The sequence below is a fragment of the Ascaphus truei genome, chromosome 5, assembly GCF_040206685.1.
Source record: "Ascaphus truei isolate aAscTru1 chromosome 5, aAscTru1.hap1, whole genome shotgun sequence".
Lineage (NCBI taxonomy): Eukaryota > Metazoa > Chordata > Amphibia > Anura > Ascaphidae > Ascaphus > Ascaphus truei.
In genome coordinates this window covers 77,152,074-77,171,067 of record NC_134487.1, presented here as the reverse complement: position 1 = coordinate 77,171,067, position 18,994 = coordinate 77,152,074, and the positions used below count along the sequence as shown (strand labels likewise).

The 18,994-nt window shown below is 41.5% G+C and overlaps 1 protein-coding gene across 3 annotated transcripts in view; it reads right to left on the bottom strand.

Annotated features, from left to right (window-relative positions):
• The window catches only part of PNPLA8 (patatin like domain 8, phospholipase A2), a 56,208-nt gene that overhangs the window by 28,357 nt on the left and 8,857 nt on the right, over positions 1-18,994 (bottom strand). For 2 of the 3 annotated variants that reach the window (XM_075600037.1, XM_075600039.1), the window contains exons 2-3: positions 12,158-13,241; positions 7,279-7,428 (exon numbers count right to left, since the gene is read on the bottom strand). In XM_075600037.1, the coding sequence (XP_075456152.1) occupies positions 7,279-7,428; positions 12,158-13,177 (1,170 nt within the window). In that variant the 5' untranslated portion in view covers positions 13,178-13,241. Of the gene's footprint in view, positions 1-7,278; positions 7,429-12,157; positions 13,242-18,994 lie in introns of those variants that run through there. The other variant, XM_075600040.1, reaches the window with a different exon arrangement.

The window sequence follows — 18,994 nt, the reverse complement described above, 5'->3', positions numbered from 1 at the left end:
CACAAGGTTAGTGTTCAAAATAAAGGAAATTGGTCTTGTTAAAAAAATTTGAACCAGAATTGAAAAAAAACTGGTTTAAGGATAGACAAGAGTTGTCATAAAAAGAACCATTTCAGATTGGAATAAAGTAAGAGGAGTACCTCAAGGATCGGTACTGGGACACCTGTTTTTTTTACTACCTTGAGGTTGGCATAGTCAGCAAAGTTTCCAGCTTGCCTAATGACACCAAATTGTGTAAGGCAGTAAAATCAGCAGGATGACATTTCTCTCCAGAAGGACTCGGATAGACTGGAAACTTGGGCAGGTAAATGGCAGCTGAGGTTTATTACAGATGGAGATAGGAATATGGAGGTATGCATCCTTGAGGTCTACAGATGCCAGATAATCTCCTCTTTGAAACGCAGTCACCACCGCTCCTAATGTTTCCATCTTGAAGAATCTGATGTTTAGAAAGTGGTTGATCGCCCTCATATAGATTACTGCAGATGGTCCTGATGCTTGGTGCTCCAGAAATAGGATGGAATAGAAGCATTTACCCACCTGCTCTGGAGATACTGGCTGAATTGCTGGAACCAGCAGCAACTGTTGTATTGCTTCGGCCTTTCCTTGATAACTTGCAATTCTTGACTTATTGAAGCGACTTTTGATTTCTGAAAGAATAGTGCTGCGGTAACCCTTATAAGTAAGCCATATGATATGCTTTAAAGAACTGCTATTCTGTAAGTGCAATACTTACCTTTTTCACAATACAAAACATCTTTTAATATACTACACCATGAGTCGTGCGCTTGTCCTTTTGTTTTACCCACGTAGAACGTTTGAGCGTGCACTACTAAAGAAGGACGGACTGGATAAACCCTGCTGCGCACCCACTGCTTAAATCATCCAACCTCTGCACCATAATAGGATTTCCCTACAGAGACTACTTCAAATGGTAAGGGATGGCAGGGATGCTCACAGTATGGCTGGTAGAGAGCAGCCAGGTCCGGGAGAGGGAGGGTATAAAGCAGGCCTGCACAACTCCAGTCCTCGAGGGCCGCAAACAGGCCAGGTTTTCAGGATATCCCTTCTTCAGCACAGCTGGCTCAATTAGTGGCTCAGTATGACTGAGCTACTAATTGAGCCAGCTGTGCTGTAGTAGGGATATCCTGAAAACCTGGCCTGTTTGCGGCCCTCGAGGACTAGAGTTGTGCAGGCCTGGTATAAAGTATTATTCTCTCCCTTTGGCTGCATCCTTTCTCCAGCTAAGGGAAGAGAAGAATAACTAACCAGAGGGGAGACAACACCTCCTTTATACCGTCTCAAGAATTCTTATCCAATGCCAGCTTGGAAGTGGAGTTAACCAAGCAGTTTCTGGCTGCCATAGAGAATGCAGACGAAAACCCATAATTTTAATCCCATATTTTGTGTTTGAAGTGACTTTTGTCAGGCAGCAAAACTGTTAAAAGGAGCAATTAATGCACTTTTTTATTCATTATTTTTGAACACAGGTTTGAACTAGAGGGTCTCCAGAGCCAAACTACATTAAAATGTATTTATAAAATGTTTACCAGGAAGTAATACATTGAGAGTGACCTCTCGTTTTCAAGTATGTCCTGGGCATAGAGTTAAGACAAATAATACATGGTTACAAATAGTTACATAAGTGAACAGGGTATACATTATATACAAGACATTGCATGCACAGTTAAAGATAATTTGTATTATGGGCATATGAAACAGTTACAGACCACATTAAAATGTGAGACAGCCTTAGTTTTGAAAGAATTTAAAATGGTGGTGGATGTGAGGGTCTCCTGTAGGTTGTTCCAGTTTTGTGGTGCACGGTAAGAGAAGGAAGAGCAACCGGATACTTTGTTGAGCCTTGGGACCATGAACAGTCTTTTGGAGTCTTATCTCAGATGCTAAGTGCTGCATGTGGCAGGGGTGAGGAGATTGTTCAGATAGATAGAAAGTATTTGAAGGCAAGACAGGAAAGGTGAACTTTGCGCCTAGACTCGAGTGATGACCAATCTAGTTCTTTGAGAATTTCACAGTGATGTGTGTTGTAGTTGCATTGGAGAACAAAACGGCATATTGAATTGTAGAGGGTGTCACGTTTGCTAAGGTGGGTTTGGGGTGCTGAGCCATATACTATGTCTCCATAGTTGATAATTGGCATTAGCGTCTGCTGTGTGGATTTGTTCCTGTAAAGTACACCTAGTTTGGCATAGGTTTTGGATGCCAGTGTATCAGTGTGCATCCCGAATGTTAAGTGGGAGTCAAACCATATGCCCAGGTATTTAAAACTAGTAACAGGAGTTAGGGTGGTGTTAGCATTGGTTCTGACCTGGAGCTCAGTCACTGGAAGCTTTAAAATTTTAGTTTTGGTCCCAAATACCATTGTTACAGTCTTGTCAGTGTTTAAAAACAGTTTGTTTTGGGAAATCCAGTTTGAGTCTCAAAAAGTCAGACTGAAGTATGTGTTCAAGGTCGGAGAGGCTATGGCTGTGTACATATAAGATTGTGTTATTTGCATACATGTGTATTGAAGCTTCCTTACAAGCTGTGGGAAGATCATTGATGGACACTGAGAAGAGTAGGGACCCCAGAACCGAGCCTTGTGGGACGCCACAGGTGATATCCAGGGGGTTGGAGTTAGAGCCTGAGATGGACACATGTTGGGATCTACCTGATAGGTAGGACTGAAACCAGTGTAAAGCATGCTTCCCTATTCCAGAGCACTGGAGTTTGTTAAGCAGGATAACATGATCAACAGTATCAAAAGCCTTTGCAAAATCTAGGAATACTGCACCAGTGAGTTGTCCCCGTTCCATTCCACACTGGATTTCATTGCAAACTTTTAGCAGGGTAGTTACGATGGAGTGTTTTGGGCGGAAGCCAGATTCGAATTGGCTAGGGAAATTTGTCTTGGTATAGTAATCGCTTAAGTGGGAGTGGACACATTTTTCCATGACTTTGGATAGTATTGGGCAAATAGAGATTGTCCTGTAGTTTGAGACAGTGTTTTTGTCCCCACTTTTGAAGATTGGGACATCTCTGGCAGTTTTCCAGGTCTTGGGGATATGGCGTGCAGACAGGATAGAGTTGACTATGGAAGCAATTGGTTTGGCAATGGCTGGGGCACTAAGTCTTAGGAACTTCAATTGTAGTAAGTCAGGTCCACATTGGCTGCTTAGTTTTAATTTGAGCGCTTGTGTAATCTCATTTTCGGATACTGGGCCAAATTGAAAATTGTGGGCAGTGTTGGGAGAGGGTGGGGCTATATGGGTACTCCCAGGATGAAATTCATGTTTGTGGTTTGTGTTGCGTTTTGCTAATAAGTTAGTAGCACACCACAAAGTAATCATTGAATTAATTTGCAATGTCAGTGGGATTTGTCAGAGCAATATCCCCCTTAGTGATATAACTTTGTTGTTGATGGTTAGAAGGCTGGAATATATTGTTGATAACTTTCCAAAAGTTAGCTGGGTTTGATGTATTCTGGAGGAGATTGTCAGAGTAATATTGTGCTTTTGCGTGTCTTGTTTGTCTTGTGCACATGTTCCGCAGGCATCTGTAGTGATTGAGATCCTTGGCAGTGCCAGTTACTTTGTAGCTTTTCCACAAGGCATCCCTGAACTGGTAAAGGGCTATAAGGTCAGTTGTAACCGGAAGGTGGGCCCCCGTACCCTTATTCTGCATAGTGAAGCATGGGTATCACAGCGTTTTAAGAACTCGGATTGGAAATAATCGAGCGCAGAATCAGGGGTCGGGAATTAAATTGAATCTTTGCCAAGGCCAGTTGGTAAGATCAGCCAGAAACTGTTAAAGCTTCTAAATGTTATAGTTAGGAGAACTTTAGGGTTTGATTGGGGCGGTTTAATTTTTCTTACAAAGTACACTATTGCATGGTCACTGAAAATGTCAGGAAGGATGACAGAAAATGTCAGCTCCGAAAGGAAGTTCCGGTATCCAAGCAAAGTTTAAAGCCCCGGTCACGTGGGCAAATAGGAAGCCTCACCAAGTGATGTCACGATGATGTCACGACTTCCTATTGGCCCACAGGAGCTTTGAAAAGTGCCCATAACATCGTGATCCCTGCCAGTTGAACCGGAGCGGCGCGGCTACCTACATCCTCTACAGAGGTAAGTATCTCCAAAAGCAGAGGGTCGAAACCTATGCTAAAAAATTAAATAGCAGCGCTTGGATCGCTGCTTTAAAGTGTGATCCAAATATGAACATCAGCACAAAGTAAATTTTTACTGCCATTTTTAAAGTATATCCGAAGTTTAAAAGATTGTACATCACAATATAAACTACTGTAGCACCTACACTGTAAACAACACATCCAAATACTGCACAAAGACAGCTTCGCCAGGAGACAAAAACACATACATAGTTTGTGAATCCCAATGAGAATTACGGAAATACGGGTTTTTCCATGATACTAATTTTGATTCAAAAAGGTTCTTTTCTTAAATATCCAACAGGGTATATATTAACCAATTCCATGTCTTTTGAAACAAAATGATGTGTGAATTAGACAAACGAGTCATTAAGAGTCACGGTACGTGCAAATGTAAGTGAAACCCTGGTTTTATCAGCTAAATTAAAGGGGATAATTAGAATCAGGTGTTTAAATAATTAGATAGATCTTCAGGGATGCGTTTGGGGGGCAGCACTGTATATATATATATATCTTTAAAAAAAACTGTGATTTTGGTCTTCACCATAAAATAGGTGTGTAAACACATCATGCCACAATCAAAAGAAATCTCAGCGAACCTCATAAAAGTAGGTATTGATGCTCTTCAGTCTAGAAAGGGTAATAAAACAATTTTTAAGGATTTGGGGCTCCACCAAATAGAAGAACCGCATACCAAGGGTCAAGCATGGTGGTGGAAGTGTGACGGTTTGGGGCTGCTTTGCTGCCTCGGGACCTGGATGGCTTGCCATCATTGACACAACCATAAATTCTGCATTGTATCAGAAGATTCTAGAAGAGAATGTTAGGCCATCCATCCGTAAGCTGGAGCGGAACCGAAAGTGGGTCACGCAGCAAGACAATGATCCTAAACATACAAACAGATCTACAAAAGAATGGCTGCAGAAGAAGAAATTCCATATTTTAGAATGGCCTAGTCAAAGTCCGGACCTAACCCCCATTGAAATGTTGTGGCACTGAAGTAAGCTGTCCATGCAAGGAAGCCCTCAAAATGTCACCGAGTTGAAGCAGTTCTGTAAAGAGGAATGGGCCAAAATGCCTTAAAACTAGTGTGAGAGACTGACCAGCAGCTACAGGAAACACTTAATTGAAGTCAGTGCAGCTCAAGGGGGTGTCACCAGATACTGAATCTAAATGTGCACATACCTTTTTCACACATGGATATTGAATGTTGAATCATTTGTGGATAACTAAATGTTGAAAAATAAAAATGTTTGTGTCTTTTGTTTGTTCCGGTTACCTTTATCTATTATTAGGACTTAAGTTCTAATAATATTTTAGGTTTGAAATATGTGAAAATCCTAAGGGACATATACATACATACATACCATATCCAAGGTGGGCCAGAAAAGAGGGCACAAAAAAAAAAAAAAAAAAAAAAAAAGGAGGGGGTTCACAACAATAATTCGATAACTCAAGACCTGTACATGAGAGCTAATGGTGAACCACATTAAACATTTATTTCACCTAGCAATACACTTTCAGGGAATAAGTGCTTACAAAAAGATTCAAAGTGGTCTTTAACTTTTACTATGAGAGAAATTGGCAATGCATTATAATAATGGTGCACCATTCAAAAGGAGCACAGCATATGCCAACAGAAATTAATATAGGTCAGCAAAAAAGTTTTTATAGTAGACTAGCTGATATACCTGGCGTTGCCCGGAGGCAGGGAGGGGACGGGGGCGTGAAAGGCAGGGGGGGCACGAGTGAAAGGCAGGGGGGGGTGAAAGGCAGGGGCAAAGGCAGGGGGGTTGGGGGCGTCAAAGGCAGGGGGGGCGTCAAAGGCAGGGGGGGGGCGTCAAAGGCAGGGGGGGGGCGTCAAAGGCAGGGGGGGGCGTCAAAGGCATGGATTCCTCCCCCTGCATTTCCTCACCTGGCAGCATGTGCTTGCTCCTCGGCCTGCCAGTGGTTCTCTCCCCCCTTGTGTCCTCCGGCGACTCCCGGTGGCACAAAGGAGCTATTGCGCGGCCGCAACTCCCTGCCGCCCTCCTCCTGCTCCTCGGGGATGTTGACCGGGGTAGCGGCGTGTGGGGGTGGGGGGTGAGCCGTAGAGAGCGTGCTCTGGGCGGTGGGGGGAAGTGGTTGAGCGCCGGGGAGCGGGGATCCTTCCGGAGGCTGCCTGCCCACTGCCTGTCCCCCCCGCCGGGGAGGGAGGGAAGTGAGCGCCGGGGAGGGAGGAGAGTCCTTCCGGGCGCCGTCATCTTAGGCACTCGGTGCCGCGAGGCAGTTGCAGGAGGAAGGGGGTCCTTCTGGGTGCCGCCATCTTAGCCACTCGGCGAGGCTGCCTGCCCACTGCCTGTTCCCCCGCCGGGGAGGGAGGTGAGTGTGATGGGGGAGGAGAGGAAGAGAGGGAGAGGGGAAGAGAGGAAGAGAGGGAGAGAGGGAGAGAGTGTGTGTGTGTGTGGCCGAGGGGGAAGAGAGTGGCAGTTGGGTGACGTCAGAGCCACCAATCTGATTGGCCAGAGGCTGAGGACCAATCAGATTCACCGCAGATAGCACTAACCTTTCGATTTTATATATTAAGATGGGAAAATGGGAAAACTAAGTGGGCCAAGTTGTTCTTTATTTGAAAAATTCTATGTAAAAGGAAAATCGTGCTCTTTGCTATGTCCCAAACCAGGTGATGAAGCATGTTTTAAATGCAATGAATAGAAAATAGGGGTAACTACCCCCCGGTGATGCTCTCACCAAACAAGGAAGTCCATATAGGAAGAAAAATATATGTCCATAAAACGGTATAATGCAAAATAAATGATACTTGGATTATGGAGTCCAATGGGTAAGCCGATGGTGTGTGCGTGCCTGGAAACCCCCACCTCACCTGAATACTGCCGTAAATGCAATGAAGACTATTGGGTTGATTATGCCCTGGCAAAGTTTAACAGATATATGTCATTTGTTTACTTTTTTCATCAATTTATCAAATTGAAGAAACCATGATTAAATGGGACACCTTGTTCTAATAGGAAACATAAATAAAATGCTCTATTGTTATTTTATTTGGCATGCATAATGATCCATTAAAACGATTTAGAAATAGCTAATACATCTTGACATTAGTACCCCACCTTGACAGCAACTCCTCTGGTATCTGAGAATTCTAGAAGGTGACAACTCAACTCTTCCACCCGGTTGATGCATAATCTACGATCAGAGGCTCTTCGCAGGGACTGTACTAAAGCTCTCGTCCGGTTATCCACGCTCACTCTGGCAATAATCTGGGACAGTTAGAAAGATCACAGTCATAAAACTCTTAAAACACATAAGATAATACAAACACAAGCATTTATTTTATATAAAAACGTAAAACACGACATTTGAAGACACAAAAAATGCTAATATTTTAATGGACTTTAACTGTCCTGAAACCATGCATTATGGTATAAAATGCCTTCTCATCTGCTTGTACTTTAAAAAACATATTTTTGAAGACTATCACATTTTGAAAAAGGTTTATAACCTACAGGAGGCTCTGGCAATAATATATTAGAGGATTACAAGTGTATTGGAGATCTATACCGTTTTAAAGAATCTCTATAAAGCAGTTTTTATTTCAGCAAGGATCAAGGCTAGGATTTCAATTAATCTTCACAACACAGTGTGATTATTGCTGTACTGTACATTTCTATAGTATCATAGCTGATCAGAAAGTCTGAGTCTCACATTCACCACTATTAAATAAAACACAAGAGCCATGTTTGCTTTAGTTCGAACCAAATTCTTTCTGTTGCAGATGAAAGTTAGAGAATTTGCATCTCCCCAACAGCAAATATAACGAACTATAAAAGCTTTCCTGGAATATTTTTGGACTGGTGAAGAAATATGGTAATAGATGGACAAACAAAATATATTTCAATAGAAAAATGTTTGTTAAAGGCCCCACAGTGGGAAAGAGGGAGACGAAGAAAAGAAACACAGCACAACAAGGATTCTAAGGCTGAGGTCCCGTTGCACGCGTCCGCACGGCTGGCTTGCTTGCCGGCGGCGCGTGCAACTCGCTGTACCGCGATCTGCGGTCTACAGGCTGCTTTTCTTGGAGCGGGGGGGGCGTGGCCAAACGGGTCAGGGGGGGCGCGGCCATGACGGGAGGGGGCGCGGCCATGACGGAGGGGGGCGGGGTCCAAAACAAAGCAGGGCTCACAGCACTGCAGCAGCTCCACACACTAGCACACAATAGCTGGCTTGCCATTCGTTGAAGGGAGCCAGTCTATGATTGGCCCCTTCGCGTACCATGTGACGCGTTGCAGCAAGAGAACACCATTCTCTCGTGTCTCCTGCTGGCTACCGCGTCACAGCATGTAGCAAGTTAGAAGTGAGGAGGGACTGGGACCCGATCGTGAGTTCAAACAGGAATGGTAAGTTGAGCTCACGTCGCCGCCCGCGCACACGGGCGCAGCGGGTCCCAGCCCTAAGTGCAGTTATTTCACTGAAAGATTTATTCTCTGCATGAACAAGGCGTTCACTCTTATTTATTTATAAAAATGTTTTACAAGGAAGTAATGCATTGAGAGTTACCTCTCGTTTTCAAGTATATCCTGGGCATAGAGTTATAATGACAAATAATACATGGTTACAAATACATAGTTCCATAAGTGAACAGGGTATACATTATATACAAGGCATTGCATGCATAGCTAAAGATAATATATATATATATTATAGGCGTATGTAACAGTTACAGACCAGATTAAAATGTGAGACCGCCTTAGTTTTGAAAGAACGTAGACAGGTGGTGGCTGTGAGAGTCTCCGGTAGGTTGTTCCAGTTTTGGGGTGCACGGTAAGAGAAGGAGGAGCGGACGGATACAGTGCTGAGGGGCAGATACTTCACCCCATACTACTTGAGGCAGCACTAGATGGAGGTGCTGCATCAGTAAGAAGAATTCGGGCACTGCCCCAGAAGCCTGTCCTGTTATCCCCCATGTCATCGCGGGAGATCCAGGGCCCCCTGATACCAGCAGGACAACGTCACAACCCACGACTGTGGAAGAAACCAGAGACGCTCTACAGCACACAAGAGGAGAAGAAAAACACAAGAGGAAAGAAGACAGAAGAGAGAGACATCTAAAGCAAAGATACCTTGATGTGCAAGCATTTACACAAGGCCGTGTAAGTGTTTATGTTATTTGACACCTTATCTCACATCCAAGTTTCACACTATTGAAGTACACCACAAGTCTGTACAGTCCGTCAACCTGTGCTCCCCCATTTTTTGTCTGTTTCCCATGTACCAAGGATCCTGGATAGGTCCTTTTTGGGGTTTTTGAGCAGCAGGAAGAGTTTCGGAATCAGAGGGGACCTTTTAGTACCCTTTAAGGTTGTATTATTTATCATACTGATTACATCACCCCATTAGCAATCAGTACCAGGTAGCGCCCGGGTTTTTTCTGTACATCATGGATACAGTGCTGAACCTTGGGACCATGAACAGTCTTTTGGAGTCAGATCTCAGATGATAAGTGCTGCATGTAGTAGGGGTGAGGAGCTTGTTCCGATAGACTGGTTGCTTGCCCAGAAAGTATTTCAAGGCAAGACTAACCAGACAGGTTGGTGTAGGGCAGGGGGTGCAAAAACTGGGGGGCACGACATTTTCTAAGGGGGGTGCCACACTTCCAGAGAGCCCTTCCCCATAAGAAGATTTAAGATTATTTAAATATGATGTTTCACAAGGATAGATCAAAAATAGAAAAAGGAGACCCTCTACTGGTCTTCCAAAATTTTTTTTTTTAAATTACTGCATAAGCAATAACATTTCGATCCGCTTGACAAAGGTTCGCAAGCGGACCGAAATTTTGATCTTGTGCAATAAATGTTATAATCTTTGGAAGACCATTGGAGTCCCTATTTTTGATCTACCTGTGGATCTGCATCCAGCGGACCATTGTTGTGGTGCACCCGTGGCGATTAGTTCCCCGGTGTTGTGAGTGCACCTATTTTGGACTTCACAAGGATAGGAAATATATATTTGTGACGGGCCAGGTTATTCGTTTGAAACAATACCAAACCTGAAGTTACCTGTCAGATATCAGATTGTTCCTTAAAGATTAAAATAGATGTCTAAACGTGCATTTTAAACCCTACAGATGCAACAGCGAGGGTGGCATTATTCTAGGAAATACAGGGAGAGTTATGGGGTATTTTATTCTCTGCCATTTTCAATGTAAAAAGCAAACAAACTCTATTCCAGCCATAAATGTCCCAAGAGATTGATGTGTGGTAAATCACACACCAACAAAAAGGTGGTGTTTAGCTTTGTGACAAACAAGGTTGGGCATAGAAAAAAAAACCTATGCATTTGTGTATGAAAAGCTAGAATGTAACAGTGTTATGTCCAGAACATGGGAATTCTCATATGTCAACTTCCAAGTCCAGTTTTGTTTTGGGTTTTTTAAGCCAACATATTTTGCCCAGAACTTTATGAATGAACTTCTTGGATTTATGTATTTGCAATTATCAATCCAAAAAGGACAGGACAGCATGTCTGAGAGGTCTCCCTAATAATAGAGTCAGCACCTGCTGAATATGCTCCATCTCTTATTAATAAATAAAATCCTAATTATTGATCCTTGGGACTGGTCTACAAGATGCTATATTCGACATTTCATTAAATACCTAAATATTTGGGAAACACGCTTGGCTAGTCGGCACTTTATATCTCCCAAATGGAGATACCGGAAGATAAATAGTGTGTGTGGTGTGCTAGTGTCCATTGATACTAGCCCTGGTTATGTGTTTCACACTCACAAGGGACATAATTAAAGAAAATTTAAAAAAAAGCGCAAATAAAGCAGAAGTAGTTGTATTTGATTTATAGAACAGATGTTGTGCTGGGTGTTTTGCAGTGTGAAACAATGCTGGGAATAATCTTCGGTCTTTAATTCTGTATTGTGAGCTGATTCTACACGTGCCGATTGAGACGTTTTCGGTAGAAGTTTCCCCCATTGACTTCAAAAGGGAATTTTGGTGATAAGAGCCCAATCAGCTGCTTTGGCACATACAGAATCAGCCCCTTAATTGCAATAATTAAAAAATAAAAAATAAATCAGTGTTCTATTGACATTCAGAATGTGCAGCCATAAAATAAGGATAAGAAGTGAAATCCTCTTTATTCCTGTTTTTAACTGGATCTTCATGACAAATGCAGTGCTCTCATGTTGCTGAAACGCTCTCCCTGCGGTGATGTCATAATGTCAGGCTACAGAGCGCAAACAATCAGGATGTATACCCTTATTGAATTTCACTATTTATTTATTTTTTTACAGCATCTGTGCCCTCAAATTTCTAGTGTGTCACAAACAAAACCCATTAACTAAAAATTTAAAAAAAAAAAAATGTTGGCACAAATCCCCTGGTTTTGGTCCTTGGACGCCGATATCTCTGAGCACTATATTATAAGAAAGTGTAAAACCAGCTGCTTCTTTTTCTTCTATATAATGTATACCCCCGTTCACTTATGTAACCACGCATTGTCATCTTAACTCTATGCCCAGGACATACTGGAAAACGAGAGGTAACTCAATGTATTACTTCCTGGTAAAACATTTTAAAAATAAATACCCTCATAAGTAACAAAATGTAAATGAAAAAAGCTTAAATCCCTTGTATAGTATAAAATACTGCATTATTGTAATGATTTTTAATGCATGAAGCTTACTTGTGTTGCTATAGCAATGAGTTAGGAAGCAAATGCACTTCTTTTGAAATAGACTGCCATGTTGCGTGCCCTGGGAAGCAGGATCTTCACCGATTGATCACAGAAGAACGGATAGAAGCAGGTTAGATACTGTAATTGCATTGCTGTAAAGGCTGCTGCATTTATTAAAACAAAATAATCAGGCAAGAGGAAATGCTGCTATTACAAAGTAGCCAATCTCAGAAAAACAACAAGCAGACTGCAATGTGCTGCTCATCAATAAATTACAGAGACCGAGAACAGATGTGACCTCACCTTTTCTCTCTGAAGAGACAACCGCTTTGCTCGCTCTTCTGGCTCTTTACTCTCCTTGCTGGTTTCCTGGTCACTTTTGTCCTCGGTCCCTCTACATTCTTCTTCACTCTTTGCCTCCGAGGCGCTTTTGGTTTCAGTTCGTAGCTTCGGAACCCGTCCACCAAAGTAGTTATCCACAAAGGCTTGCATGCTATTGGATGGATTTGTAATAAAGTGTGAGAAACTCTTCTTGGCAGAAGATGGAGCATCATTTGCTACTAGCACAGCTGAAGTTGGGGAGTCCTTATTGCTCAGTTCATCCCTTGAGGGTTTTTTTCTCTCCATATTGGTTTCACCACCAAAGTACCAGTTGATGTGATTGGCCAAAAAGCTGTAAGTCTCCCCAAAATTTGTCGTAAAATAGCTGGCGTGGAACAGGCTACTTTTCGGATCGGTGCTTTTTGGGAGGGAATATTGAGAGCCGTTCCTTACAACAGAGGTAGCATCTGCTTTACACTTTGATTCCGAATTCTCAGTAATTAGAGGATCTTTGCAGTTTTCCAAAGTTTTAATATCAGTAATTTCAGACTGTGCTGCATTATCCAGATTCATCTGGAGGTTTTCTTCCTTCCCTACAGCGTCGGGATTTGGCTTTGGGCGTAAAATACGTGCAATCAACTCATTATGAGTGGTAGAAACAGCCTTGGAGAAGGAGTCAAAAGTGTTCTTAATTCGGGACATAGAAGTGCTTGCTGCTATTATTCCCTTTAAAGAAGATGTGCTAAGTTTAGAAATTCTGGAACGAGAAAAAACACTTTGCTCATATTTAACACCATTCACATTCACCGTCCCGTCTCCAGCTTTTCTGTACAGCTGTTTACTTTGCTGAAATGGTGTAAAAAGACGAATAAAGCTGACCTTTGAGTAAATATTACAATTGTTACAACAGGAATATATATGCCTGAAATCTTGTTTCCTCAAGATACTCCTTTTAGTAGTCAACAAGTACAAATATGTATCCAAAATCAAGAATACCGACATCACTTGGCAGTATGTTTTTTTTTCATTGGTTTGTTGGCTGTGCCACAAGAATTTACGGTCTTATCTGAAATGAGAAAAAATACAATTCAAGGGACATTCAACAGTTAGCAGTGACATTAACATTTATATTTTGTAGTACAACTTAAAGTGGCAGCCTCATTTAGCACAGAACAACAACTTTGTGTTTTTGGTTCCCTATGCAAATAAAAAAGTGTTGTAATTTAACAGTGTTAACAGGCTCAGACAACAGGAGCAGCATTTGTTCCCAACACACAAGGACATGCTGATGAGGGGATGTCCTGCATATTCTAAAAATTCTACATGTACTCAAATGCAGGGGCGCGCAAAATTTTCTGGGTGAGGAGGGGGAGTGCGGCGCTAACAGATGCCCCATGCCCTTCCCAAAAGCAATTAAATTAAACAGGGGAGCGGGCGGGAGATCTCTAACTCCCCCTTACCTTTTTTTCAGGCAGCGTGAAATGTCGCCGCAGGGTCACATGACATCAAAAGACGCCGGTGAACAGGTAAGGGGGCGCAGAATCTTTATTGCAGCATGTAAACTGGAGCTCTGGCGGATCCTCTAACGCGTTTCACGCCGAAGCGCTTTGTCAAAGCTCTTTGACAAAGCGCTTCGGCGTAAAACGCGTTAGAGGATCCGCCAGAGCTCCAGTTTACATGCTGCAATAAAGATTCTTCTAAGTCACATTAATCAGCCTCTGCATTAATTTTCGGCGGTGCATCGATCTTTCCTCCTGCAGAAGGAGCACTACAGATATCCAAGACATCATCGGTAGCACACCGGGTTGCTGGGGTAACAGTTGGACACAGACAACGCCGAGATCCCATCACCCATTGCGACGGAGGAGTCGCAGTCAGATCGTGGTGAAGAGGACCGGAGGAGATTATCAAGTTCCCTGAGAGACCGCCGGACCCTCCTTACAACCGTGAGTTATTATCAACAACACTAGAGTTTACACTTAAGCCAGTTGCCTAAGACTATTCGTTAACTCACGTGTTTACATTTACATTTGGAGGTCAGCCTGCATGGCGGTCTCTCCTGTTTCATGGCAACACAGGATTTTACCCATCTTCCAGAGATTAACCTCTGAGCGCTGGATTTGTGAACGTCACGGTTCACTGTTACTAAGGTAAGGGGGCGCAGACTGAAAAGTTTGCACACCCCTGCTCTAATATATTAATCTAATGCGGAGGCAGGACAAAATGAATTCATTACTCTACTTGAAGTTGATTTTACATGCCAGCTGGGGGTAAAGTCTACAGTTCCCGGTTTAATTTCAGAATATAAAAAAAAAAAAAAAAAACGTGTGGTCTTTTCCCAAAGAGTAAATACATATATTTTTTTGAGCAGTTACTGTTCATTTGAATGTCAATGTTGTTACTGAAAACATACACAGCTGTGTGTACAGAAAAAAAAGTGTATGTATATCTTTATTTAAATAGCACCATTCAGGAACATAGGGCTTCTCAGCAGTAATACACGTGACATAATATAATACAAAATGGGAATAAGCGCTTCAGACATGAAAGTAACAAAAGGAATCGAGTTTCTGACCCAAAAAGCTTACATTCTATGGGGCCTATGCAGAGAGCAGCGGAAGAAATAATTGGAGAGTTTTAGAAAAACTAGATTTAATGGAGAGTTTTATTCTCCATATGCAGAAATGGGCAAAATCCGCTATTTTTAGCATTACTGCATGTGGAGAATTGTAAATGAGGAGATGCGCGCAGCTGAAAGGGAAAAAAAAAAATCGCGCATTTTTTTTTTGTTTCCCTATAGCCGGCGAGCTCCTGCTTCTTGCCAACTTTAGTTGGCGGAGAAAATTGGAGAAAATCGCACCAAAAACAGCCGCTAGATGGCGAGCGCGCCTTTCTGAATTCGGATATTTTTCAGACTGGCGAGATGTAATTTCTCGCCAGCCGCGCAGCGAGATTTTCAAATAGAAAAAAAAAATGGCGCTTTTTTCCTACCTCGCCATTTTCAGCTGTTTTTAGCGCGATTTTCTCCGGAAAATGGCGAGATTGTAAATAGCGCTGCTCTCTGCATGAGGCCCTATGTGGCAATTAGAGAGAACTTACATTATGAGGGTGTTATGGTGTGTCTGTGAGGGGCCACGGTCTGTGTATCCGAGATGTATAGTACCAGCCAACAGAGCTACCCATATGCTTGGTATATCAGTCAGAAGATACTTGGAATAGTTATATATGTAAGTTGGGCAACCATGCTTCATATGAGCACAAGGAAAGATTGCTCTTCCTAATGTGTCATTAAAATTGCTACACCAAAGTTCTAAATGGTCATTACAATATTTATAAAGGTGGCCGTTTTTCATTAATCCTGCAAAAATGATTTAGTATCAAATTTTCCACATGATTGAAATGTATGGGGCAATTCTGAATGGGAGAGAAAATAGAGACACACTGATCGGCCAGGCACGTCCTCAAAGGCAGATTGTAAAACATTATTGCCTCTCCTGAGCCAAAAGGGACAAAGTTGATTTTGCATTTGCCTTACAGATTTACAAAATACAACATAATTCACATGATGTGCCTCCCAAAATATGAAATATATATTTCTGACAAATGCAACTTTTTAAATTGATACAAAAAAATTACAAGATAGATGTCTAAACATGTATGTTGATCACCCGAATGCAATAATGTGGGTAATATTGCTAGGAGTTATGGGGAGAAGTTATAGGATAGTTGTTACTCAGATATTTTAAGTTTAAAAATAAAGACTGTCGTCCCATCATAAATGTCAAAAGATTGAGTGAGAGTTAAGGACACGCCCCAGATGGGCTCATTCTATTCCTATGACAGTGTTTTTTTATTTTTTATAAAAAGCCTGTCTGGGAAATGAAATTAGAATTTAACAGAGGGTGTGTTTTGCCAATACACACGTGGAGTCTCATTTTAACCTTGAAGTCGCTTTAAAGAACCTGATATTATGTGGCAACATATGGAGGTTTTCTGACGTTTTACCCTATTTTATGAACTACAGTATCTGCATTTGTATATTACATGTTTCTTTAATATTCTTTTTTCTATAACCTAGCACTAATATTTTTGTATATTAAATCTAAAATTGAATAAGCATGGTCTTTGGGCTCTAAATGAATCGAACACCTTTTGAAGAGATTAACTGCATTTTAGGACACATTTTGCTACATTGTGTTTTGTGTTAAATTATTCGGAAACATATGTAAACAGGGACCAATGACTCTGCAAGTATAACCTGAAATTATTCTTGGTCGAGGTAGCGAATGGAGGTGTAGTGGGATGGTTTTTGGGGAGACCTAGTTCATTTTAGAGACCCCGTAAGTCAGCAGACAGTATTAACCATTTTCACACACAAGTCACAGTTTCTCAGGTGTCCGTTGTGACAATACATAAGGCTATGTAACAATGAGACTGTCAAGCTCACCACCACTGATTAAACGGCAACACGTATACAAAAAAAAGATAATTGCGTGGAACTCCAGAATAGAATGGTGAAATAAACCACCTTATTTGACCAATGTTTCGGTAATTAATAAAAACAGAAAAAAATACCTTTTTTTAGGTCGAAACAATGGACAATAAACCAACTTATTTAAATCATAGTGGAGATTTACTCAACTGTTCTTTGTATTTAAGGAAAAAAAACAAAAAAAAAGACACACACAGCATCACACTTTTCATACAGACAAGCAGCCAAAGTGTTGATATTAGCCATTTGGATACAGATATGCAAATTAGTGCAATTTGCACTTCATTCACTTTCATTATTGTAACACATTTCCCCTGTGCATTTCAAAACGGAGGACCCCTGGTGCCAGTAATTGCACAAAGGCCTTTTAAAGCCTCAGTCTTACTTGGCTTGTCTATATATTTCATATATTTTTTAAAGCCGATTTTACTTTTATCTTTCTCCCCCGGTCATATTACATCAGGAAATCCTCCAGTGGGTCTCAAATTTGGAGAAATATTTTTGTAAAATAATATTTGTAGGGCCTCTCAATAGCGAGTGTGTATTTAATAGCATCTCAACTCTGGTTACTGGGACATTCATCTGTTTTCAGCAAGCACCTGATGAAATCAGCTTGCATTGTATAGAAGGTGGCATTAGCGACTTTGCTCATAAGAGTTAGACCTTCAGCCCTAAATTTGAAAAGCCAATAACCATAACCTAAAATTTTAGGCACATGTTAGAAGTGGAAGTAGAGGAAATGTCACATTATTGAAACGTCAATATATTGAGTTATAGAATGAACGGTGGCTTGCATTATGGGTTAGTGCTTAATTAAACAGTGATGTACTTGTACTACAGAAAGATTAATTGATATTAATACACTACCCATGTTTTGATTGTGATATGATTACAAGTTGCTGTTTTATAATAATCTTGCTTCAATTAAGTGCTTTAAAGTCTCAGAATGAGTGTGACCAATTTTCAACAATAAATATTATGCACACCTGAATAAATCACTAGCGAATATGGGGCATATCAACTAAAGTATCTTAAACAAATTTACTTCACCCGAGAACCCCTCTGATCAAAAATCAACCCCCTTCCTGAACTGGTTTTTGTTTAATCTGGTATGTTAGGTGTTGGGGTGAAGTTATATTAAATAGTGTGCCAATTATCCAGTCTGTAATGCAATTAGACTGTTTTATTGGGGGTCATGTGACTGAGTATAACTCTGCAGACAGCATGAGGGGGACGCACAGCATTTCAAGTGGGCACATTTGGGACTGAAAGTGTTAGACAAGAGGTGGACCTCAGGGATTTTCCAGCAACTTCATGTGTGTGAGAATATTACAGGACAATTTTCGGTGATCTCACTACTCTCTATACTCATGTTCTACATTTGTAGGCTTGACCATTTTACCCCCCCATCACACCTACTGCAGCCTCCCACAAAACTTCACTGAAGCAACAATAACTATACTAGCCATTCACACAACGACTTGCTCATCCTCCCTGTTTGCATTGCAATACCTAATGCACATATATATTGCATAACCCTACCAGGTTTCCCAGAATAGCACAATAGTATACAACACATGGCACAATCATTAGAAACCTGATGTAAGTAAATTACCAACAAAAGTAATATCAATAAAATATACCCTTAATAAACCAGTATTATACTGAAAATATTCTTTTGAGATAAGAGCTAGAAGTCAAGAGGTTCACCAGTGCTTCTCGTCCTAAAATGTTTCTTATATGGCTGCGATTCCTATCTGTTTAATGTATATGTACTTGCTTTGATTGTTACATTGTCTTTATTAGTATGCTATAAAACACTGCACACACAGATCAGATTATAAAAAATAAAATGATTGTCTGAATTAAATGTAATTAGAAAGCATTGTGCAATACTGCACATTTCCCCCCAAAATCTGCAAGTGAACTGACGTGGTATAGATACGCTGGAAAGCATATTAAACCCGCGGTCTAGGACATTTGGTCGCAGTCGGTTTTCAGCGACAAAGTCGCCATTGGCATTTAGCCACCACTCGCCTCGCCGCAGAGACATCTCTCCACCGGCAACATCGCCACGGTACACCCCTAACCTTACCCTAAAACCTGCTAGTCTTAACACTACCCCCAACCCCTTACCTTAAAAACCGTATCCTTAACCGTTTAAAAAAAAAAAAAAACCTTAAAATTAAACTTACCTTACTGGCGAAGTGGCCGGCAACTGAGTGTCAAGCGGTGGCTGTGTAGGGTCCTTGGGAGGTCAAACGCCGGTTTAGACGTGGTCACGGCAAAACAGCCATGACCAAATGTCTGATTCCGTTAAAGCTATG